Source organism: Ahaetulla prasina, chromosome 5, assembly GCF_028640845.1.
Source record: "Ahaetulla prasina isolate Xishuangbanna chromosome 5, ASM2864084v1, whole genome shotgun sequence".
Taxonomy (NCBI): domain Eukaryota; kingdom Metazoa; phylum Chordata; class Lepidosauria; order Squamata; family Colubridae; genus Ahaetulla; species Ahaetulla prasina.
In genome coordinates this window covers 92853918-92879124 of record NC_080543.1, presented here as the reverse complement: position 1 = coordinate 92879124, position 25207 = coordinate 92853918, and the positions used below count along the sequence as shown (strand labels likewise).

Below are 25207 nucleotides of genomic sequence, written 5' to 3'. Positions count from 1 at the left end.
TCATGTGATCACTTTTGCAACCTTCTGACAAGCAAAGTCAATGGTGAAGTCAGATTCACTTAAAAACCGGGTTAGTAACATATCAACTGCAGTGATTCACTTAACAACGGAGGCAAGAAAGGTTGTAAAATGGAGAAAAACTCACATAACAAATGTCTCACTTAACAACATAAATTTTAGGCTCAATTGTGGTCATAAGTTGACGAATACCTGTATCTTACTTAATGTAACAGGTACCTTGATGAAAGATAGACCTAAATTGAATGGGAATGTGGAAAAGACCCCCGTTTGGCTTTCTTTTATTGTAAAAACTCATAATGCAACAATTCCATTTGCAATAAGAACAACAATTTAAGCAGTCCCAGATACCATCTTAAATTTCTACATAGTGGCACTTGAGCATACTGTGAAATAAATATTAAAGTTAAACTTATCTAGCACATTCAAAACAATGGATTGGGAAAAATTATTTTGAAGGTGCTTCAGATTTAGAATTATTTTTGGTTGTACTCTTGGGATTTTACCATCCGCATACAGATGTCATTGCTTTTGTCTTTAATAATGCAGTAAATTAGAACTTGACTAAGCATCAGTTATAATATTCCTACTATCAAGTCAGCTGAATGGAATTTGAGACATTCTAGATGCAAATGACATACCTTATCCTAATTTATTCTGATTGAATGTATATAAGCACTTCTTCAGACTAAATAGATAATTGGACAGTAAGACAGGCAATGTTTGGAATTGCGGTCTCATTTTTCTCCCAAAAAGGAAATCAAGCTGGAATTAAAGATTGTTACATGTTAGCCTATCTTAAACAAGTCTGGGAAATTTGATTGAAATACTAACACAACACTGTTCATAGTTTTATTATGGAACCAATACTATTTATATAACTCGAGTTTTTTTATTTTACTTTATATATACAGTATGTATAGTAAAAGAATAAGTACTTGTTTGGTAGATTTCAAGATGGCTTTATTGCAATGATTTTTGAAGAGCTAAACAGTACAGATAATGTGAAAATATTTTCCTGTTTATTTTATGTGCATTTGATTTTCAGTAAAATGTAAGAGCATCACATAACAGGAAAGGTGCCAGTTGTTTGGTAAACATTTCTTTCAGATTTCTCAGAGAGAGAAAAATCATATTCACAGATATTTAGCAATAGAGGGAAACTTAATTCCAGATTTCTGTAGTTTCATTAAAACAAATGTTAGAAATTTATTTGCATGTTCTGTGGAATATCTATTGTGGCTCTATGTTTGCTATGTATATAGTTTACTCTAGGCAAATATTGATGCGTTATTTGTTTTAAGGAAGCAGCTTTTAAGTATCACTTTTAATGTATTTTTTCTCTTTGGTGGTTACACTGATTTAGCTAGCAATCTCTTTCACAAAATTACAGAATAGTATTCTCTACTCTTTTAAATGTTCATACTCATATGAGTTTTTCTTACGTTTTTAAAATTATGTTCAGAGAAAATGAAATCCAAGACGAGGTTGCCCCTGAAACCACTACACCAAATGGAAATTGCTTGAGAAATGGTAACACTGAAGTTTTTGTAAGTGCTATGATTTCTAATTTCATAAAATTAGATGCGAAAAAATGGAATTTTATCTTGAACTTCACTCGGTGCAATTTATAGCTTAAAACCATATTTGGGGGTGCTATCAAATTAATATATTTCAGTTCAAGGGTATGTCTAAAGTTGACCTATACTACTATTAATGTGAAATGGTTACATTTTGTAAATATCCATATAGGTTGTCCTCACTTAATGACACTAATTGGAAATAAGACTTTCCTTCAACAAGTGAAGCAGTTGTTAGTGAAACACCTGACTGTACCACTTAGCAATAGCAGTTCTGGTAACAGCATTGTAACTACAAAAAAATACTAAATGAATGTTTAAGTGAGGATTGTTTGTAAATATATTTCCTATATCTGCACCCCCTCCTAGTGAAATTGAACACTCCTCCCAGCTGATAATGCTGGATCAATGTAGTTGGTACCTGTGTATCTATTTTATAACAGTTCTGTCAAGGAATTTGTCCCTTTGCATACTGTTCCTGTGTCATGGAGTGGATTTCATCTTTATCATTTTAGAAAGGGAAAAGAAAAGTCCGAGAGCAATGTGAAAACAGAAGAAGAAACTCTTCCAGTAGTAAACAATCAAGCCAGCTTCAAAATGGAGAAGTGGTTGAATCCGTTACATTGTTTGAGGTGGTCAGTATGGGGAAAAGAGCTATGCAGGTACATCTACATATTTTCTGGATTGACTGGACATTTTATTTATTTATTTATATTTATTTATTTGTCACAACGGTATATATAAGCATAAGCATGAAATAACTATACGATATATAAGCATATATATAAGCATAAGTATGTAAAAACTATACAAAATTGGATACAATCAAAAGGAACATTAGGACAGGAACAGTAGGCACCTTGGTGCTCTTATGCACGCCCCTTACAGACCTCTTAGGAATGGGGTGAGGTCAATAGTAGATAGTTTTTGGTTAAAGCTTTGGGGATTTTGGGAAGAGACCACAGAGTCAGGTAGTGTATTCCAAGTATTAACAACTCTGTTACTGAAGTCATATTTTCTGCAATCAAGATTGGAGCGGTTCACATTAAGCTTAAACCTATTGTGTGCTCATGTATTGTTGTGATTGAAGCTGAAGTAGTCTTCAACAGGAAGGACATTGTAACAGATGATTCTATGAGTTAAACTCAGGTCATGTCAAAGGCGGTGGAATTCTAAATTTTCTAAACCCAGGATTTCAAGTCTGGTGGCATAAGGTATTTTGTTGTAATCAGAGGAGTGGAGAACACTTCTTGTAAAATATTTCTGGACACGCTCAATTGTATTAATGTTCAAAATGAGGTATGGGTTCCAGACAGGCGAACTGTATTCAAGAATTGGTCTAGCAAATGTTTTATATGCTCTGGTTAGTAGTGTAGTGTTTCTGGAGAAGAAGCTACGCAAGATTAAGTTTACAACTCTTAAAGCCTTTTTTGCGATGTAGTTGCAGTGGGTTTTGGCACTTAGATCATTTGATATGAAAACTCCAGGGACTTTAATGGGGTGGGGGTCATCTAAAAGATAATGTCCATCGAGCTTGTATTTAGTGTTCAGATTCTTTTTTCCAATATGTAAGACAGAACATTTGCTATTAAACTATTTATGAAAACCTTATTGCTTTGCTCTCTTTTATTTCATTGTTGTGATATGCCATTTTTAGTTTTTAATCTGGGTTGTTTTTTTTTGCAATCTGGTTCAGCCTGTGATAGATGACTGGATTGAAGCCTACAAAAAAGATAGAGATGTGGCACTTCTGGATCTCATTAACTTCTTCATTCAGTGTTCAGGCTGTCAAGGTAAAAATCCTTTTTTCTACATTACAAAGAGAGACAATGATTAAAATGTATTTCATTATACATTCAATTGTTGTTTACAATGCAGGATTATATTTGTTGATGATTGTTCCAGGTAGATATAAGGGTGGACAGAAACTTGCAAAAATGGGAAGCATCCATTCTAGAAGAACCACTATTGCATGCATACTATTGTACTGAAAACAAAAGGAAAAAATACAAGAACAAAACAAAACTAAATAAAACATGGAAAATGTTCATAAATAAACCCAACATATAAACATAGAATGTTGCCCCTAGATGAATACTGATAAATATATTTCAGCAATAATAGATTCCCCGCCCCCCACCTTGTGAAACAGACCCACAATGTTATGAACTTCTACAACTCTGTTTACCCAGCTAATTTGACCTGGCATCTATCTACTGTATTAAAAAAACAGTTAACAGATAAACTCAGCAACAAAGTTACATTATAAAGCCCCCTTAACAATCTATTATTGTATTTAATTCCAGAAAGTCCACAATGGCTTCTAATCTACCATGAACCACCGCAGTCATTAACAGGATTAAATATTATTTATCCTCCTTAATGATAAAACTTTTCTTTAAATTTTTAACTGGGATCTTTCCAACAATTGCATCTCATTCCCCAAAGTCATAAATCTCTGTTGTAAATATCTCCACAGCATATGTTGTTCAAAAAATCTTCCTGCAAGTTGAAATGAACATCTCTTGGCAATTGTTTTCTGATTGGATATAAGAAGTCCATTCCCCAATCTCTACCAATCTTCTTAAAAAAATCCAGTCCATCACTCATCAATTCTGCCATCTCTAAATCTTTTGAACTCATGCCCCTTTCAGCTTTCTTCAACAAGCCTGTAATTCTCAAACCAGGCTCCAAACTTCAAATCTGCTAGCAACAAATTAGATTCCAATCCATCTGATTGTAAGTCTGGTTTAACTGCTGTTACTTACATCCGAGTGCCATCTTTGGGCTGATTTAAAACTGTTGTTAATTTATCAAACCTTCTATCCAAGTTTTCAATTAGTGCTTATATGTTGAAAAGCAATTTTTTCAAGGCTTCCCAGGAGGAATTGCCAAATTTCTATTGACTTAAAAAAGTGGAAGAAGAGCTACAGAATTTACACACTGGAGCAAACAAGTCTAGAGCACTGTCTGGGTTCTTTCATATGCAGCTCTTTTGCACCTATATGGCTTCTATCTTCTCTGCAATAAAACAAGTTATCCAGCTATGTTTTATTGGTGACTTTGTATTATCAGCAAAATCCTGAATCCTGAAGATGAATGTTGAAAACACTGGAAATTCTGAGGTGCTAAGCATATCTGTGATATGCTTATGAATATTGTACAGAGGGTCATCAATCCTGTGCATGTTTCACCTGGATGTGCATTCCACTGAATTATTCATAGATGAGAATACAATTGTAATTAAATATAATAATTAAATAAAAGGCAATGTAGTACAATGGTGCAGAATATCTATTATGCTGGGTGCTAATTTTTTGTTGACTTTTGAATCTCTGATACTGTAATCCCATTATTGTTTTATAATAAAGTATATGTGCATACTACTGCAATACATTAAAGGCTCATTTAAATTTCCTATTGTTGTTTCCGTAGGAATGGTTACTGCAGAGATGTTCCAAAGTTTACAGAACTGTGAAGTGATGCATAAAATGACAGAGAAATTCGATGAAGTAGGTCCTTCCTTTCCTAAGGCAGAAGAGCACAGTGTTGTGACTTAGGCTTACTGAGTCATTACAATACACAATTAATCCTCAAAAAACCTATTTTATTGTACAGCTGAGAATTATGTTCATTCCCAGCTGAGTCCCAATCAGTTGCAAAAAAAGTCCTTCAGAAGAAGTCCTTTGGGATAATCACCAACCTTTATCTTCTTTGACACCCTGCGAAAAGCCTTACTTGGCAAAGCCCCACCGAGTTCAGAAACAAATAAGAGATGCCAACTGTAAACAGAGCAACATTGCTTTCCTGCAAAAGGCCCAAGTGCCTTTGTTTCTCTTTTAAGCCTTACGGTAAGGGCCAGTCATCTCCTGGCCTTACTCCCAAGTCGTCCCTTTTGCTTTAGCTGTTCTTGCCTTCTGGCAGCTCTGCGCATGTGTGCACTAGGAACAGGCTCCTCCTTTTTCCTCTGCTTCTCTGCTGTCCAACTCTGCGGGCTCTGGAGTCCGCGCATCACTCCTAGATGCTCCTAGAGATGGCTCCATCTTTGCCTCTGACACAGAGTCCTTGTCTGGGCTTTCCCCAGACTCCAGGATTGGCCCATTGTCCTCCCCAGCCTCCTCACTTTCTGACTCTGCTGCCAGCTCCGCAGGCTGCTGGCGGACCACAACACACAGCTTCATTGGTTTGAGGGACACATGGAAGAGGCATGTAGAAGGCTATAGTCCAAAACTGTTGAGAGTCATTTTTAATCTGTAATTTAATTTACCAGATAGCTTTTATTTTTAATTACAGTTAGGTAAGATGTCAATAGCAGAATAAATAAAAGTAGCAGCTTTGTAAAATCACTGTAACAGGCACACTAGTTTACCTATTGAAATAAGTCTGGGAAATCCAGATTCCACCCTCTGCCATGGAAGCTTACTGGATAATAATTATTTTTTTGGTATATGTTTCATTTGCAGTTTTCCTTTAACAACCAACATATTTTGTGGACAGTGTAATGATTGGGTCAATACATTTTTTATACAGTGCTAACAGTAATAATACAATTACATATACATAGTTTTTATCTTCCAACTTCTAGCCTTGATATGCTCATTATAATTATAATATATTCTTTTATGTATCAGTATGTATGATACTATTTTCCCAATTTATACTTATTTCCCCCCCCATTTAATTGGGGTTCTTCCATATTCACCTCTTTATCTTAAATAGTACTATTCTCTTTTTATGGTACTTCAATTACCATTTTTCATACAATGTGTTTGTTGACCCCTGTTAAGTCACCAATATTTTAATATTTTAAATATTACTCAAGTTCCACCAAATTTCCAATATCTTAATTTTCTAATAACACCAATAAAACCAAGTATTAATAAAATTTAATCAGTCCTGGGATTATATCTCTAAATCCGCTGAGTTTGTAGTCCTTAAAAGCTATAAATGACAATATATTTTTTGCACACTGTTAATCGTAATAATACATTTAAATATGCCTAATCACAGTCTTCTACCTCCTAATATTAATATATTTGTGGTTATAATAAATTTATTATATATCTATGTGTTACTATTTTTCCAATTTATACTTTCTATTTGTTTCTGTTAGTTTTTAATACAATCACAGTATTACAAGATACTATGTCTCTATCTGTCATCTCTCAGCCTTTTTTGAATTTCATCATTTACTTTTTGGTGATTCTTTTATATTTCTCTCTTGGGATCCTATATTTCTTTCTAACATTTTTACATAGACTGAATGTTCCCTCTGCCTTACCCCTTATCTCCTTCTGCTGCATCATTTGGTTGCCTATCCATAACCCTTTCATTATTTTTGGGAAGTCTTCCTTTCCCCCCCTCTATTCTATTTTTAATATTTATTATTATTGTCTTTTCATTGTTTTTGTTTTCTTGTAGCTTATATTGATTTGTCTCCTCTACCACTCCTTCTGATTTCTCATCTATCTTCTGAATATTTTGTTCATCTTTTCCCACCATTTGTTGACGGTCTTCTACACTCACTTCTTTATCTTTGGACAATCCCATCATCTCCTTATGATTCTTTATCACACTTTCATAAAAACTTTTAACCATCATTAACATTTCTTCATAGAACTTTATTGTCTCCTGCTGAGTCATTTTGTACCAAATTAATATATTAAAAGTTATTCAATATATCTCTAATGTTCCAATATCCCAATACTTAAAAATTCCAAAAAAGTCAATTATTGATAAAATTTATCAATCCCAGAATTATTCCTCCAAATCCCCTAGCTTTCCTGTCCTTAAAAACTATACATGAATGTTTTTATATAACAGCTCATTATATGTGCTTCTTCATTGACTTAAGTATTGATGGCAGTTTCTCATCATGAAACTCATGAAAACTGAAGATATATGTAGGATATTACCAGTACCTTGTAGGCAGTGGTGGGTTGCTACCGGTTCGCCCTGGATTGGGCGAACCGGTAGCAGTGGTGGCAGGAGGCTCCGCCCACCCGCCTGGACCTCTCTGCACATGCACAGAGGTTTCTGTGCAGAAGCAGCATGGGCGCGCATACCTCCTCAAGTGAACTGGTAGCGATAGGATTTGAAACCCACTACTGCTTGGAGGTGATAAAGAAATTCTTACTTATACAAAAATATCAACATACACAAAAATTGTTTGAACTTAGCTATGGATGTTTATAATTGTATTTAATTATTATGAGAACATTGATGTTGTTAAACATCACTGCTTAAGTTTTGTTTTGCCTTTATGTATTATAGGAAACAGGATTGCAATATAAAAGGTTTATGGCTTATCCCTGGATTTTGACTGTTACTTGGCCAGTGGACATGGTAAAGTAATTATTTAATATATACTCAACTCTTTATTTTGCTAGAATTTATGCAGGGATACCCAATAAGCTTTTTAGACTGTATGCAATACATGTAGTGACAGTAACCAAGATTGCTACAAACTTTCACAGGATCTGTTCAATATATAATAAAAACGTTTACATTTTCTAAAATACCAGTAGGAGTTCACTGTTTAGTCAGTTTTTATCATGTATTTTTAAATGTAATTCTTACGAATGATATTCTTTATGTTTCTCCATTAACTGAAAAAAATTATGTTGCTTAATGCACTTTCTCCTCCTCCCTTGAACCAAATGCAATTATTTTTTGTGTACAGGCAACATGTGGTCAATTGCTAACAGAATCAAGAAAAATACATGCAGACTTCTTTAATTTTACCTTGTTGTTCTGTTCATTCCACCTCATATCACCACAGTTTGGAGAGGTAGGAAAGGTATGAAATGCTGGAGCTGAAGTAAACCTTCTCAGAGCTAATTGTGAGGGTTGAAGGCACCCTTTAATACAGATAACAACAACTTTCTCTGTAATAAAGTCAATAGTGGCTGTCTATCAAATAGACTACTGTTTCCAGGCGTGTAGGGCATACACCCAGTTGCTGTAGAGGTATCAATCTCATGATATAAAATTGGCAATGAGAAGTCAACTGTCAATTTCTTTCTCATCTGCACTTTAAGCTTAATCTTATAACTCATCTAGGCATAAGTGTGAATCTTCCTGCTAAATGAAGTAAGGAGCCAAGTTGTGAAGTATTAGGAGATCTTCTTTACTGCTGAGTATTGGTTGGAAAGCTTGAACTGATTGACAAAGCTGGGTCTAACATTACAGTCATGGTTTATGCTGACTTTGGTGATCACTGTCATTTCAAGAAAGAACTGTATGCTGTGTACAGTGATAATTTTGCATGTTATTAAAGGCATTTAGCAAGTCCAATTAGGAGAATCTTCTAAAATTTAGTGTTTTAGCCCCATCAGACTGAATACAATTGCTTTCACGTGTGATTCCACATGTTAAAGCCCTGTGTGAACTTTCATATCAAAGTGTTGTCTTCTGCACTATTCTTGGATGCCTTGGATTCTTTTCCATCAAATTGAACAGCTTTGTATAAAATGTTCTCAGATCATAGTATATTTTTACATTTCTTGTAGGGCAATGAAGACTATCCACTCATCAAACCAGGGTCCTATTGGAAGAAGTTCAGAACAAATTTTTGTGAATTCACTGCAGTACTAGTCCAACAATGTCAGTACAGCATTTTGTATGACAGCTATTTGATGGACACAATCATCTCTCTCCTTACCGGTTTGGCAGATTCCATGGTCAGAGCATTCAGGCATACCAGTACATTGGCAGGTATGGACAACAATATGCACTATTACTATTTAGGGGTTGGAAGCTTGATAACCTGCACTGTTGAAATGGTGAAAACATAGAGATTGTTGGTAAAGTTAGAGTAAAAAAAAACCCCTCTGGTGGCATGTACATAGCAGTCTGAAAATAATTCAACAGGTGACCGTTTTAACAGGAGCATTGTAGCATTTTGTAAATCTGCTTTTCTTTATGGAACTTTATGCAATTCAAAAACTAAGGAATTTAGTGCTAATATGGAAAATGTTATCATCCTTGTTGATTATATTTATGGAATATCATCAATAGTTATGGAAGATATGAAAAATTATCTAGACTTTAACCAAAAGATTTTTCTAAAATTTGTAATTGGTTGTTACCCACTGATTCAAACACTGGGGTAGTCTCCCATCTATTATTTGCTATTATAAAATAATGATCCTGTTGAACTCAGATTCTATCTGTTTGTGGATTGGAGAAACTACCTAGTGATACATGATCGATAATGTCACTGATGAAACAACAGATGCTCTCCAGATAAATAGATAAAGTAGAAATATAGATAGTCAAGATCATTATGACATGGGAAAGTTTATACTTACTCTTTCAACCATTCTTTGTCTTGGAGTTTATAGTAAGAAAGGCATACCTTCAGGCTACATACCTGAACTCTTTCTGATTTTTCTTTTTCTCAAATAGCCTTCAGAGTAATGAAAAATCTCATATGCCTAAAATGCTATAACTTCAGATTTAGGCCTGAGCTTTAGCTAGGACTCATTGTCATTTTTGATCCTGAAATCTCAGAATGCATTTCAAAAAATTCACAGCTAGAGAATGTGGCCGGTTGGAATGCTTCACGTCCCAGTTTCTGGAGATTTGAGTTGCATATTTCTGGTATTATTCCAACCAGTGTGTAATTTCTCATGGCACCTTTAAGAGTTTATGCCTGTGTGTTTTATTCCAGAGAGAATGAAGTTGAGACAGGTTGCTCAAACTATGGGCCTCAGCTTCATGTGTCATGAATTCATCCTCTAGAACTAACACCTAATTAGGAGGTACTTTCCAGTTCTTCCATATTAAAGAAGGCTGTTGGATTTGCTAACAGCCTGTTGTGGTTCTTAGGCTGACTGATTATTTTCATACTCTGTAGATAAAGCTGAATGGTAGATAAGAAAAAAAAAGTTGAAGGAGTAGCCAGAAATGATGCAAAACATCAATATAAGATGATGTATCATACAATGAAAAATCTGTTCTGGAAACTATAAAAAAGGGATTCAAAATAAATATCTATTAAATTAATACCATGTTTCCCCAAAAATAAGACCCTAAAATAAACGTTTGGCCTTATTGCCATGCGCTCAAAAGCCCAATTGGGCTTATTATCAGGGGATGTCTTATTTTGGGGAAAACAGGGTAATAGATTTAAAGTTACAATAACCAGCACAATTATGGGGGCCTATCAAACATAGATTGGTGGAGAATGTATTGTGATGTTTATGTTATGTTAATTGCAGCAAGATTTATGTTGAAAAGAGCTTGGCAATCAACCCAAATATCATCAACTGAGTGGAAAAAGAGATTATGGACTATTAATTATATAATAATTTAATAATAATTTAAGAATGAATTATTATTGTAATAATTTCTGAAATAATGACTCCTTATACAACTATAAGGGAAAAATAGGTATCAACTCTGAACCGAACCTAGCAGAAGCCATTTTCCTAGTCTTCAGAGTGGAGAGGGGGGAAGGAGGCTGGAATGCTTTGCTAGATACAACACAGAACTTTCTCATGGGAACAAAGGTCATCTCTACAGGTGATGGATAAAGTCGAGGTGGAGTGCCTGGAGAGCCTGCCAATTGACCTAATTGGCCAATGTGACCTGTGACATTTGAAGAGAGAGTTATTTTCTATTTTAATTATACAGAAACCGCAGGAAACATTTAGAGTTGATTTTACACTTAAGGGTGCCAATATGATGTACCCAATAAAGAAGTTCTTTGAGGAGGATCCTAGCCTCGGAATCCTGATTTGATTGGGTTCATTACTCGGAGCCTTGACATTAGGTTCTAATAATTTTTATATCATATGCTTTGCTGTAGCATTAAAATTATTATTAAACAATAATTTAATACCGTATTTTTCAGAGTATAAGACGCACCTTTATACCCCCTAAAAGTGGGTGAAAATTTGGGTCTGTCTAATACACTGAATGTAGCCCTGCCCACCCACTCGTTGGCCCCCCACCCTTTGGCCTTTGCCTCCCAACAATTTACCTTCTTGCAGCAAGCAGCAAGAAGAAACATCCCATTTCAGCTTCAGCACAGCCTGATTAGCACAAGCTGATTGTCCATTAGATCAGCCTCCTGACTCTCATCTGTTTCAGGCTGTAGGGATTGCCATTGCCTATTATTGTCAGCCTCTGCTGCTTGCTGCAAGCAGGTAAATTGCTGGGAGCAGATTTTTTCTTTCTTCTGCTAATCAAGCTATGGTGAAAACAAAAGTGAAAGTAAATCAGGCTATTTGCTGTTTGCTGCAATGAGGCAAGATTGCTGGGAGGCAGAGGCAGATTTCTTTTTCTTGTTTTCCTCACCAAAAAAGGTAGGTGCGTCTTATAGTCCGGAGCGTCTTATACTTAAAAAAAAAATACGGTAATAACTTTGAAACAGTTTTAGATACTTTATAAGAAAATATTAGTTTTCTAATTTTTGAACTTTGGTATACTGGCTAAGGCAATATAAAGTAAAAAGTAGGAGACCCCTTGAGTCCCATCCCACCTTAGGCACAAACCCAAATTGGTGACCTGGGCCAGTCATTGTCTCTCAGCTCTAGAAAGGAGGCAATGGCAAACCTGAAAAACCTCACCAAAACACCTGCAGAGTCTAATGTAGGCAAATCTCCAGGAGTCAACACTGGCTTAAAGCAGAAAAAATAATGTTTTTTGGGAGGCTAGTTTGAGAAGGGTTTCTTTTGCTAGAATTTTATGGGTTTGATACTTAGTGACAAGTTCTTAAATTAAACAATTGATACAGAGATGCTTAGGTACATACACACCCAAGGGTTTTTTGCAGCTAAAAAAGTAGTGTCAAACTTCTGTTGAAAAAATAATTCAGTGATAGTCATAAAGTATAGTCACACCTAAAGTAAGTTATTCCTTAGCTTTCCTTTCTTTTTTATTCTAGATATCTAAATTTGTAATGTTAAAGATTCTAGACTTGATTCTGGAATTGTATTTGTTTTTGTTTCCAGCTATGAAACTTCTTACAGCACTTGTAAATCTAAATCTAAATCTCGAAGTAAGTAAAGATAACCTGGAAAGATTATATGAGGTAGAAAAGAAGAGGATCGTGGGAAAGAAAATCAATTCTAGACTGGACCAGCTTGAGAGAAAAAAGAGAGAGGTGGGACAATGTTTCAAGGGGAGATAAAATGTAATTAATGAACCTGAGACAATGTTACTAAATTTGCCATTCAGTGCCGTTAGCATTTAAGCCTCTGATTGGGATTTGCATAGCACGGGTAGTCAACCTTTTTATACCTACCGCCCACTTTTGTATCTCTGTTAGTAGTAAAATTTTCTAACCACCCACTGGTTCCATAGTAATGCGCCATGTATCGTCGTCTGTGCATGCCACTCGCGCATCGTGGATTGGGTTTGGGGGGGCGCCGGCTACCAGCTCTGCTTGTCTGTTACAGCTGGGTGGCGTGGGGGGACGAGGCTCTTGTTTGCGGTTGCACTATAGCGCCATTTAGTTTCACTTACCTAACGTGAACTAAACTTATGCGCGGGCGATGCAAATAGTATATTTTCAGAAATTTAAATTGTCACAGGGAATTTTATGAAAACCTAATGAAAGTGTTTTTAATAATGCTATGAAAATTTTAAAAAAAATCAAATTAAAAAAAAAGGAAAGTGCTTCAGTATCGGACAAAACCCCTACTGCCCACCATGAAAGCTGGAACGCTCACTAGTGGGTGGTAGGGACCAGGTTGACTACCACTGGCATAGCACAACCACCCCTGATTACAAAAGCTGCCATTTATTGGAGAATTATACTCTCATCTGATGTTATAAGAGCTGAAGAATGGTTAGGGATGTAGGTATTAAGATCTATATGGCACTGAGCCATTATATTTGAAATTGATATCTACTAGGAAAATTGTGACTTTCCCCCCTTTTCCATACTATGAAATGGCAAACATAGCCTGCTAAGAGGAAAAAGAAGTTTAGCTTGCTTTCTGCTATAGATAACTGTCCAGGGAGGAAATACTGAACAACATGATAACTATAAGAACTTCTTCAAAGTTTCCTGATTTTATATATACTGCTTTTCTACAAAGTCTATTGCAGTTTTTCCTGGCCTGGTAACCTCTAGGAGGTGTGTTGGAGTAAATTACTGTTATCCTCAGCTAGCCTAACTGATGTTGATGGAAATTGTAGTCCATTATATTCAGATTACTGTATGACTGCTCTGTTGGTACCAGCAAATTGACTATAGCCCAGGACGTGGGGATCACGAGAGAATGGAAGGAAGGAGAAAGAAAATGGCCCTAAGAGGGTATCTGCTTTAAACATAGCTTCCACAATCCTCCTTAGATTCTGTCAATTTGTAGCTTTTAAGATGACAGAAGATGAAGATGTGAAAAACTAGTAAAGCATTAATTTAATATTAATTTAAAGTACATTTAATGTAAATGTAAACTAAATTAAATACCATTTAATGGACAATTTAATGTACGGTAATTACAATGAACTCAAACCTCATTTTTTTATCCTGATATAACTACATTTTGGGAGTGTAGCCAGTGATGAAATCCTCTGAAGTAAAAGTGTGGCCTGAAAAAAAAGTTCACTGAATTAAAGCCTTTCCTATGTGGAAAAAAACCCCCTCAATTTTTCTCATTTTAGTATGAACAGAAATCTCTGGAAGTAGAAAATATGATGAATGCGATTTTTAAGGGGACCTTTTTGCCACGTTACCGGTAAGAATGTTTATATGTTTCCAAGGAGTCTAATTTATTAAGAATAGATTGACTGAGAAGTTTATTTGCATGTAATCATTTGAAGTTGCACTATAAAGTTAACAGCAATGAAGCATTAGGATAAATTGTATTAAGAAGTACAAGACATCACATGGCACCTGATTTCAGCTTGCATTCATTCTCTTTATCCTTATGCAGTTGAGAGATTTGCTAAAAAGAGTCTTCTGCAGACTTCAGGTATTATATTGAAATACAGTGCCTGAACAAGACTATAGTGTCGCATATTTGACTGGTTTCATCAAGAATATTCAGAGCACTTCATACAGTTTTATAATGTCCTTATAATAAAGATTATTTATAGCAGATGGTACGAAGTATATAATATGTAAGAATGTATGAACCAGCTCATGGAAGATTACAAATATTTTTTTCATTTTTTTAAAGTGATATTATTCCAGAAATCCGGGCTATTTGCATTGAGGAAATGGGCAGCTGGATGAGAATTTATCCTGATACATTCCTAAATGATAGTTACTTGAAATATCTTGGATGGATGCTGTATGATAAAGTGAGTTCTTTTATTAACAACTGAAAAAAATATCAATCTCCTTTTTCAAAGATTAAGTTAGTGTTTTCGTGCATACATGCTTACATGATAATCTTCCATTGAACAACAAAACTAAATTTGAAGAATAGGGTTAAAGACAACAAACTTAATGTTATTCTGATTTTTCCTTTTTCCAGTTTAGAAAACCAAATAGAAAAGCAATATAAATTTAAATCAAAACTGTTGCTGAAACAATCGACTAGTTTTGTTACAACACTGATAATATGATTGGTTTTAGGTTGGAGCACTGCTGTTAAAAATCAGAAGGGCATCGTGAGGTTAGAATAGTCCATTTCAAATTCAAAGTGTTCCAAATTCAGAATATTTTATATACACTTCCATGGTTTACTCTTGAGACAGATTGCATGTCCAAAAAATCAAGTACAAGGAAGAGTATAGGCCAATACTGCAAATGCCCCCCAAAAATTGAGAATCCAAAGCCAAGTGTCCCTGCTGTCCCAAATTTAATGACACTTATATAAATCTTGGCTAAGATAATATCCCCAAGCCATATATGTTCGTGCATTAAAAAAACTACCCAGAAAAGTACACATATCTCAGTTTGTTCCAAGCTATCTCCCAAATTGTAGTCAAAGATACATAAGCAAAGCAGTATGTTGAAATATTTTATCTTTGGTGTGGATAGCTTTTGCTATCAAAAGATTGGCACCTGAGAAATGAGTCTCCTGCCATTTTTTGTTTTGTTTACATTTATACCCCGCCCTTCTCCGAAGACTCAGGGCGGCTTACAGTGTATAAGGCAATAGTCTCATTCTATTTGTATATTTTTACAAAGTCAACTTATTGCCCCCCCAACAATCTGGGTCCTCATTTTACCTACCTTATAAAGGATGGAAGGCTGAGTCAACCTTGGGCCGGGCTTGAACCTGCAGTAATTGCAGGCTTTGTGTTCTTAATAACAGGCCTTACCAGCCTGAGCTATCCGGCCCTACTGAGTACAGATACTGTTATCTGTATAATTTCACCTGTGCCTGTAATTCCCACTCGGTTTTACTTTTCCTTGTAGCATGCTGAAGTACGGCTGAAGTGCCTTCAGGCACTACAGGGAATATATAGTCAAAAAGAAGTTGTTTGTAAAATGGATCTATTTACTAGCAGGTTCAAGGTAAGTTAAAATCAGCATTTCCCAATATGAACTTGTTGATATTAGGAATAATTATTTTTAGAATCAAACTAGAGTCACTCCAGGCCCTCAGATTTGGGAAGAAAATTAGAAATACAAATCCCTTCATTGTGAATGTTCAGCATGAATTTTTTTCCATTGCACAAACACATTTCAGGGCTTGGATGCTTAATAATATATAAGCGTATTTTTACATTTCCCTGCCACCGACCTTATTACTCTGAGTGGCTTACAATAAAAAATTATCAGAATATAAAAGCATAATAAGAATAAAAACAAAATTAAAATTAAACGTGCACTATTAAAAGTGGAGAGAATGCTCTCAGAACACCAACCATTCCCAGGGTTGCCTAACACTCTTCACCCCTCCCTCTCCACCATTTGACAGAACCAATTAGTAGTTTAATATATTAGGTTCCTGTACATTAACTTTTGTCCTTTGAAGGTATGCATTTGGTAACTTTTCTCATGCAACTTCTTTGTGATATGATTCATTTAGTAAAAAAAGAAAAAAAAATTATAGTTAATTCAAAATCACTTATTAATTTGTTCTGGAATTTCATCTGGAAATAAAAACTATTTCTGCAAGGCATGTTTTATAAAACTAATTAAGAAGAATTACCAATTTTTGTTGTAAGTGATTCCAATTATTAGAACCAATATCTCCTCAACCATTTCTACAGCAATATGTTTCACCTAATATATTTGGAATCAATAGCTTGGGATTTGTGTCTATTTTGAACCAGAACTCCAAATATTCCAAGCCTGTAGGGGGTGCTACAAACCATCCATTGCAAATTCTAAACATCAGCATTCAAGCTAAAACAAAATAAAAGAGCAGTTGCAAGTTGTTGTTTTTTTTACTCCACACAATATAAGATTCCCCCCTCAGACATGACTCAGCAATGAGTTATTTTGCTATGTATGGTTCTTTTGAAATCCCCAACTATGATCTTTTGTTGCAGTTTAGTAAAATTGAAGGATCAATTACTTCTATATTGTGTCGAAAGGATACATTTCTGTAGCAAAAAGCTATTTGAGTAGAAATTATTCAGTCTCTTTCTTGTTGCTTTATATCCATTTAGGATCGCATTGTGTCCATGGCTCTGGACAGGGACCATGAAGTAACGGTTCAAGCCATGAAACTCTTGATGGTTATGTCACAGTAAATAACCTTTTCACTTAACTATGATGTGATATTTGATGGGTATAAGATGCAGTTTTATAACTAGCTAAATCCTTATTAGCATGCCAAATATGCAGTTGCCCTTAGATCATTGTAAAATATTACTGCATAATTAAGATTTATTCAAAATCTGAACCCTAATGGAATAACACAATGAATTACAAGTGTTCTCTGCAAATACATTATTAAGTATTATGCCTTGCAGGCAAATTCTTTTTTTAAAAAAATGCGCACAAGTTTTTTGCAATTTTTTTTACTACTCTAACTTGCTTTTGTTACTCTTAAATTTTATTGATTTTTCCATAGATCACAACTGAATATAATCAAGTTGAGTTTTAATTTCTTTAAATAATACCCTGTGGTTTCTTAGTTTGATTCCTATTTTGCTTGGTCAAGTATTAACATAAAGTAGAGCACTTTTAGAAATATAGTAATGAATAATATTGGTTTCTTGCTACAATTCTTCTTTTTTCTGCTTTGTGGTTGAGACGTAGATAGCACTGTACTGGCAATTTCTACTGGAGACAGAGGACTCTTGAAAACAGCAGCATTATGTCATGTGTAGATGACATTAATTTCTAGTGGTTAGAAACCAGAACAAAATACATTGCACTTATCATTGTATTCATGTTGATCCTGTACTAGGAGGAGTAATGTGCTTTTGTTATCATACAATATTGTCGTATCCATTAATGTTACGCTTGTTCAACTTCTGAATTGACAAATATTGCATTGGTACTGCAGCTGCTGAGCACTTTTGTCTTTGCATTTGTTCTGTTGTTCATTTAAACAGTGATTAGCTAATGTCCTGTCTAGAAATAAATCTCGTGTCTTATCAGGTCAGGTAAATCTTGTTCAAATTAAAAAGGGTTACCTCTGGATAAGTATGCAGAGGGGCTGCAGCCTGAAACTAAGTACAGGTAGTCCTCACTTAACAATAGTCATAGGGATCAGACTTTCCATTGTGAACAGTGCAGATATAAAGTGTGACATCACATGACTATGTTGCTTAGTGATGGAAATTCTGGTACTTCTAATTACTGTCATTAAGTGCATCATGGCAGGTCATTAAATGAGTCAATTACAATCTCCTGCCATCTTTCTCATTGACTTTGCTTGTAAGAAGCTGGTGAAGAAAGTCACAAATGGTGGTCACATGAGTGCATGATGCTTCAACTTTGTCTTTGCTGGATCACAGCCATGTGGCCATGAGACACTGTGATCCCTGTAGTATGAGGATCAGTCATAAATACCACTGGCTCAGTGCTCTTGTAAGTTCAAATGGTTACTCAACAAGTGATTTGTTAAGCAAGGACCCGCCTCCATTAGACCTGTGTGAATTATTTGAATTGATGCTTTAATCATGTATTGTTACTTCTTGGTTGTATCATTCATCATTCCAAAGAATAGAAGAATCAGCCTTGAGAGTCTTCTCAAGCAATTTGCACATACATGTCTATGCACAAATCTTTTCCTGGGGTTTATTTATTTATTTAAAAGATTTATATGGCCACTATATTAAATAAAATAACTGAAAATTAAATAACAGTATACAAATTTAAAACTCGTACTTTAAAACAAGTTTTCACAGCCTCTCAGAAAGCAAAAGAAGTAGGAGCTCTTTACTTCAGGGGGGAGACTTCCACAAGGTAGGCACAGATACACAGAGGCATTATGTACAATAATCTTGGTCTTGGTTTGGGAAGGCTGTTGAATTTCACGAAGCCCAATTGAGTCACTGTGATTGAACATACGTTCAATAAGTTACACGGTCCTAGTAAATAAGTAGCACTGAGCACCAATAAAGGAAAATAGACACATAGACATTAACAACAAAAGAGATAATCACTAGCCCAAAGAGAAAAAGACTCTAGCACTTTTCCACTAGTAATCAGCACTCAGAAAAACTAGATTAGATTAATACTTCCCTCCCTCCCTCCCTCCCTTCTGGGACTACTATTTCCTATAGCATGTTATTAATTGTCAAATTAATTTCTATAGGAAGTTATTAAGCTAACATACATTAGACTGACATTAAAAATCATTAAACAAATGTTGTTGATGGATAAGCACTGTTTCTTTTAGCAGCAGATTAAGCAAGTAATACTGGTGGTGCATTTAATTCCTCTCAAGTGTCTGGAGGAAATTACAGTATATTTTGAAAAATGAAATGTCCTTTTATAAACATGTCTTCAGAGTGAATGTTTGCCTACTAAATGACAGAATATTTTTTTCTTATTTTTCCCTAGTTGTTAAGGCATTGAGCTGGCATTGGTTTATTTGAATATAATATTTCTCAGCATGGCTAAATGATTTTTCTCTACAACATCCATGATCCATGATTATGGCTGGCTTAGCACTGACTAAGCCATAGGAGATATAAGTCAAAAAACCAAGGGAACCCAAATTACAGAAGGATGATTTTTTTTATGAGATACGTTTTAATGTTCACTTTGAAAGCATAATGGCTGGCCAGAGGATGTTTGGTTTCATAAAGTAGGAATTTCTTGCATTCATATTCTGATCATGAGATTTTGCATTGGTGGTAGAAAAAAGACCTAAAACTTTGAGCTGCAATTATTGGTGTCTGGCAGCTGTATCTTTCAGAAAATTCTGAGATTGAGGTTATAAATCTGATTTCTACCTTTTTTTATATATTTAAACATTTTTAGAGAAAATATTCCATTGCCAGGTAGTACTCTTACTATTATACACAAGCTTATTTATGTTCCAGTCAGATCTAGAATTTAACATGATTTTATCATCTTTGTGGTAGTGAAGTATTTGTACTTCACTAGAGTAAATCCTGTTTTTGAATATCTCAATAGCAGTTCCAATTTTTGACAAAATGTTTTAGAAATGAACAGACAATAAATAGAAAATGAGTATCTATTTTAAATCTGATTCCTTATACTTAGATATAATAGGAGAAATCATGTAAAATTTCAAATATTCTTATTTTAGAAGAAGAAATCACTTCCCCATTCCCCAATTTGGTAAATGCAGAATATCAGTGTTTACATTTTGTCATTTTTATATAACCATGTAAAATATGACAGAACTAAAACAGGATTCCCTGTGTATTGCAGTGCATGGTTGAGCTTTCATTACATCTATAGCTCAGGAAAACTTTAAAAAAAATTCATTTTTCAAAGCAAGTTTGACCAGTGGTGACAATTTAGAAAATTTTATTTACTTCTCTCAATTTATCCTGTTATTTATTTACTTTTCTTTTTTTGCTAGCAGTGATTATCATACTCTGCTGTATGAAATAATTTATCTATAAATGCTTCTGATTATAATCCTGGGACCATCTATAATCCAGAACCAACCCTGTCAAATACATTTACATTCTTACAACACATAGGCACCAGCATCAAATATATGATAGTAGCTGATTTTCTGTGCTTGTTAAATAAAATCATAGGGGGAAGAAGGTCATTAAATTAATATACAGTTTTAATTATATGGCGTACATTTAGCTGATTTTGCAATTAAGTGAATAAAATATGAGGCAGAGGAAATTAATTATCAATTGTTGTAGTTTTACGCTGCACTTCTGCATGCATTTTCCCATCGCTAAACCCTGTTCAATATATTGTGACTTTCTTCTGAGAAAACATGTATATGATGCTGTCAGAATACCAAACATCATATGTTTTAGCAAACCATATTTAACATTAGATTTCTGTACAGGAACTGTGAAGATGCCTTATCATCTGAAGACTGTGAAAACTTGTACCAGTTTGTTTATAGCATACACCGACCATTGGCTGTAGCAGCTGGGGAATTACTTTACAAAAGGTATTTTATTTATTAATTAAATTCATCTGCTAGACATTTCACTCTGAAAAGTGACTTTTTTTGAGGATATCTGGTTTTTATTTTCGATGGAATTTCAAAACTACTTTCATGTTCTCTTTAAGCAAAGTGCCATGGTTTTTTTTCTTATTGAGTAATTCTGTTCTCTTCTAACTGATCTTTATCATTCATCTTTTTGTAATGAGTTTGATAACTGTTTCTTCAAATACATTTATAAACTAATGCAAGAATCGTATCAGTGGTTTAATAAAATAGAATGTCTCAATATCCATTCATCCAACCAATTTTAGTGATGTTTTATGTATATAACAGTATAACAGTAACAGAGTTGGAAGGGACCTTGGAGGTCATCTAGTCACTTGCATTGGTACTGGCACAATGTAAACTAATCCAGATAGACCCTTATATCTTGCTCTGGAGAGAGAATGGAGGCATGAGGAGCAGTGTACTGAAGCAAACCTTAGTTCTGTGGACACCTACTTAATTTTGACATCCATGTATGGTGTGTTAAATTTATATTTACTGACAAAGAAATAAAGGAAGACTACTATAGATCTATTTCAGCTAGCCATAACCTTCTGGGATTCGAACCTGGGCTACTTACATGTTAGGTAGATATATTAACCTCAAAGCCACGGGCTCTCTTTGTTGGCTATACCAGGGGAGAGATTAAGTGTTTTTTATCAGGGCAACCTGGTCTACCCAAATATGGGACGGAGCATACTGCGAAAAGCGGAAGCAGTATGCTCCGTCCCATATTTGGGTAGACCAGGTTGTCCTGATAAACACTTAATCCATGTATGGTGCAAATGTTGAGAGATTTGTCTTATTAGAAGCATTCAACTACATGTTGAATGTAGACATGTTATTTCCTTCTATGTATGAAAGATGCTCCAAGGCTCTCCTACGCCATAAGATGTGAGAGCTATAGCTACATAAAAAATAGAAAACAAACAAAAATGTAATAAAAAAATATTAGAATGTGCAGAAATGGACAGATTAATACTTACTATTAAGGAAAAAGAAGGAACTGAATATTTCTTGATATGGGACTTATTTTACCAATGGTTAGATAATAAAAACAAAAGTTAGAAATATGGGAATATAAAAAGGACTAATGTTATAAAGGAAATTTGTTAAAGTAGACAAGTAAAATATTATCATTATTATAGAATTAATATTGTGATGAATACTATTGTAAACATTATGATTTCCTAAAAATAATTGTACCCAAACAACACACTGATTGAAATTGAATTTTTACATGTTATATAAATAAAACAAATAAATCTTTTTTTAAAAAATAGAAAACAAACAGAACTAAAATCTATATACAGTATATTTCACCAAAAGAACCAGCAGGCTAGTTACTAACATTCAATAGAGGCAGCAATGAAAATAAAAGAAAAATGTTTTGCTAAGATCAGTTACTGAAGTCATGGCTATACAATGTGATATGACTCAAGGATAGCTTCACAAGGACCAAATATGTTGCGTCCACCTCTCTTTAACTGTGTTGTTCGTTGTGTAATTTTTTTTCATCAGGCTACATTTGCTTGACGACTTGTTGTGAAAGATTTATACTTTGTGATTAATTGTAAAGGGTTTTTCTTCCACCTTCCACTACTAATAAAGTTATTAGGATTATCAATGTGAAAATGGGATAAAACACCCCTGTTTCCTTCAGCCATGAAAATTCAGTTTACTCAGGCAGAACCTTGTAACTGCTCTTGATAACATAATAAGAAAAAGGACTGTACAAATATTAATTTAAAAAAATGTTATAGACCTTTTGTGACTGTTGTGGATTCTTTTTGAATTACAGTGAATTTATTGCCTCTCACTAAAACAGAAGTTTTTTTGATGAAAAGAGGTGTGTTCATATCAAATTTGAAGCACTTCTGAATCATTTTCAAAGTGTGCACAGCCCTAGCAAAAATGATAGTCCATTTGTATGATGCTGAACTTATACCATTCCTTTAATTGAAAATATTTCAAGGCAAGATTTCTCTTAGAAAACAAAATTTTGCTTCCTTACGGTATTGGAATAGTTCGCTGCACTCTTCAGCTTGCCTATTAAATGAAACCTGCACTGGTGAAATGAAATAGAATATTTAAGATCTGTACTCAACCAAATAGAGAACAATTTGTAGAGAAAGAAGACTGAAAGCATGCATGACATTGCCCTCATGTTTTCAAGACTAACTCTAAGATCCCGAGTAATACTTTTCTTTTAAGATTGAAATATTGGAAGTTTTTATTACAATCTTAAACCCATCTACTGGAAATAACATTGATTGAAATTGATTGCTGTAAATCAGAATTTGGAAGTTGCTTTTGATCTACTCCTTGTTTCTTTGACAGATTGATTATCCAGGAAATTGAGACAGAATCATTCATCAAAACAAATGGAAACCAGGAACGTATTACTAGCCAGCTGAAAACACTAATAGTTTTTTTCTTGGAAAGTGAGGTAAAATTTTCTGCATAGACTACAAAACAGAAACAGCTGAATAAAGACAACTAATACATTTAAGAGGCAAATGTGAAGGTTTGAGAATAGGCAAATATTAACTGGGTTAATTTGCTATTAAAGTGTGCTAGAAAGTACTGTCTCATATTGTTATTGCTAGTTTCGGATAATTGTAGTTATAGTGGAAAAGTTGAAGAATAGAATGAATTATAATTTGTTTTGAGAAATATGCCTGAAGAAACGTAGGAAAAAAATTGTGTTAATAATAAACACTTAATTACATCATTTATTGAAACTGTTGAAAGGCTAACTTTTCAACATATACATTTTCTAAACACCCAAGGCAGTGTTTGTTAAGGAATGTGATAAATTATAATGTATTCAGACAACTAATTTGTCACATGAGTTGTTTCACTGTTATTAAGTTAAACTTCTGTTGAACATAAATGTCTACAATTTTAATGTGGGTATGGCTATTTTAAGACCTGCCCAAAGTTAGGCTTGTTTATACATTGGCAAAATATGCTTCTTTCTGAATGTATTCTAATCACTGGTCCTGATGTTTAAAGCATTTCTTATTGTTTACCATTGTTGTTGTACATCTTTAACTGCGAAGTAATATGACAAGCTACAATCATAGAAGGAATATTCCCAGAGCTAAAGAGAAAATATGTTTATAGATCAAATATTGGTGTCATAGGAGTTTCTACTTTAGAGGAGATATTGAAAACATGCAGGTTTCTGCTTGATCTTATTGCTTCCTAGGGTCGTAATGGTAGCTTGTCCTTTTGGAATATTTCTTTTATTTTTTAGCTGCATAACCACGTCACATATCTTATAGACAGCCTGTGGGATTGGGCCGTGAATTTATTGAAACATTGGGAGTGCATGACAGCTCTCTTACTGGAGGATGCCAGAGAATATGAAAGAGGTAAGTGGGAAAGGTTGAGAGCAAAAGAAGAATGGGACGACAGAGAACGAGGTGGCTGGATGGAGTCACTGAAGCAGTAGGATGGTAGAGGACAGAAAGACCTGGAGGAACGTTGTCCATGGGGTTGCGATGGGTCAGACATGACTTCGCAACTAACAACAAGAACAAAGTGGGCCATAAAGTTTAGTGCTTTCATTGCTGACTTTGTATCAGCAATATGAGCCCAGGTTGGATATGAGAATTTCAGGAGCAGGAAATCTTTGTCATAAAGAGACACTAGTTTAAAAGGCTGTGTGCTCTGAAGACCTCCACTTAGAATTTGGCTGAACAGCTTAGCCAATCTAACTTCTGTTTTATGTCAGAGCAAAGAATGCAGCACGTTGCTGGTTCATGGATTTTGATTTGAGGATTTGTTTGATTTAGTGTATTGTATATCATTATTTGTGACACCATTGTGTGTATGTATTTTAATTTAATAAAATGTAGTGAAGCAGATTAAGGCTTTAAGACTTACCCTGAAGAACAAAACTTGTATGTCCACATAGGACATATCAATGATTATTAGTTTTATCTAACTTACTTATTTGATCTTTTTTTTAGCATTTGTTGATCCCCTTAGATCTTTGTCTTTTATTTTAGTCTGTAGGGTAAGTTCTACCAGACAACCCAAAATAATTTATAGAGGAAAAGAAGAATGTATTTTAGTTACATTAAAACATTTCTAGGTTTAATATCTAAAGTTACTGTGGGC

General features: G+C 34.5%; 1 protein-coding gene across 4 annotated transcripts in view; it reads left to right on the top strand.

Annotated features, from left to right (window-relative positions):
- LOC131200184 (cohesin subunit SA-2-like) overlaps nt 1-25207 on the top strand; it is a 62408-nt gene that overhangs the window by 7966 nt on the left and 29235 nt on the right. For all 4 annotated transcript variants that reach the window (XM_058186661.1, XM_058186657.1, XM_058186659.1 and 1 more), the window contains 14 exons: nt 1484-1568; nt 2114-2260; nt 3295-3391; nt 5034-5110; nt 7872-7943; nt 9110-9314; nt 12560-12711; nt 14220-14293; nt 14738-14861; nt 15928-16026; nt 17130-17209; nt 20927-21034; nt 23417-23525; nt 24339-24456. In XM_058186661.1, coding sequence (XP_058042644.1) covers nt 1484-1568; nt 2114-2260; nt 3295-3391; nt 5034-5110; nt 7872-7943; nt 9110-9314; nt 12560-12711; nt 14220-14293; nt 14738-14861; nt 15928-16026; nt 17130-17209; nt 20927-21034; nt 23417-23525; nt 24339-24456 — 1547 coding nt within the window. The remainder of the gene's footprint in view (nt 1-1483; nt 1569-2113; nt 2261-3294; nt 3392-5033; nt 5111-7871; nt 7944-9109; nt 9315-12559; nt 12712-14219; nt 14294-14737; nt 14862-15927; nt 16027-17129; nt 17210-20926; nt 21035-23416; nt 23526-24338; nt 24457-25207) is intronic.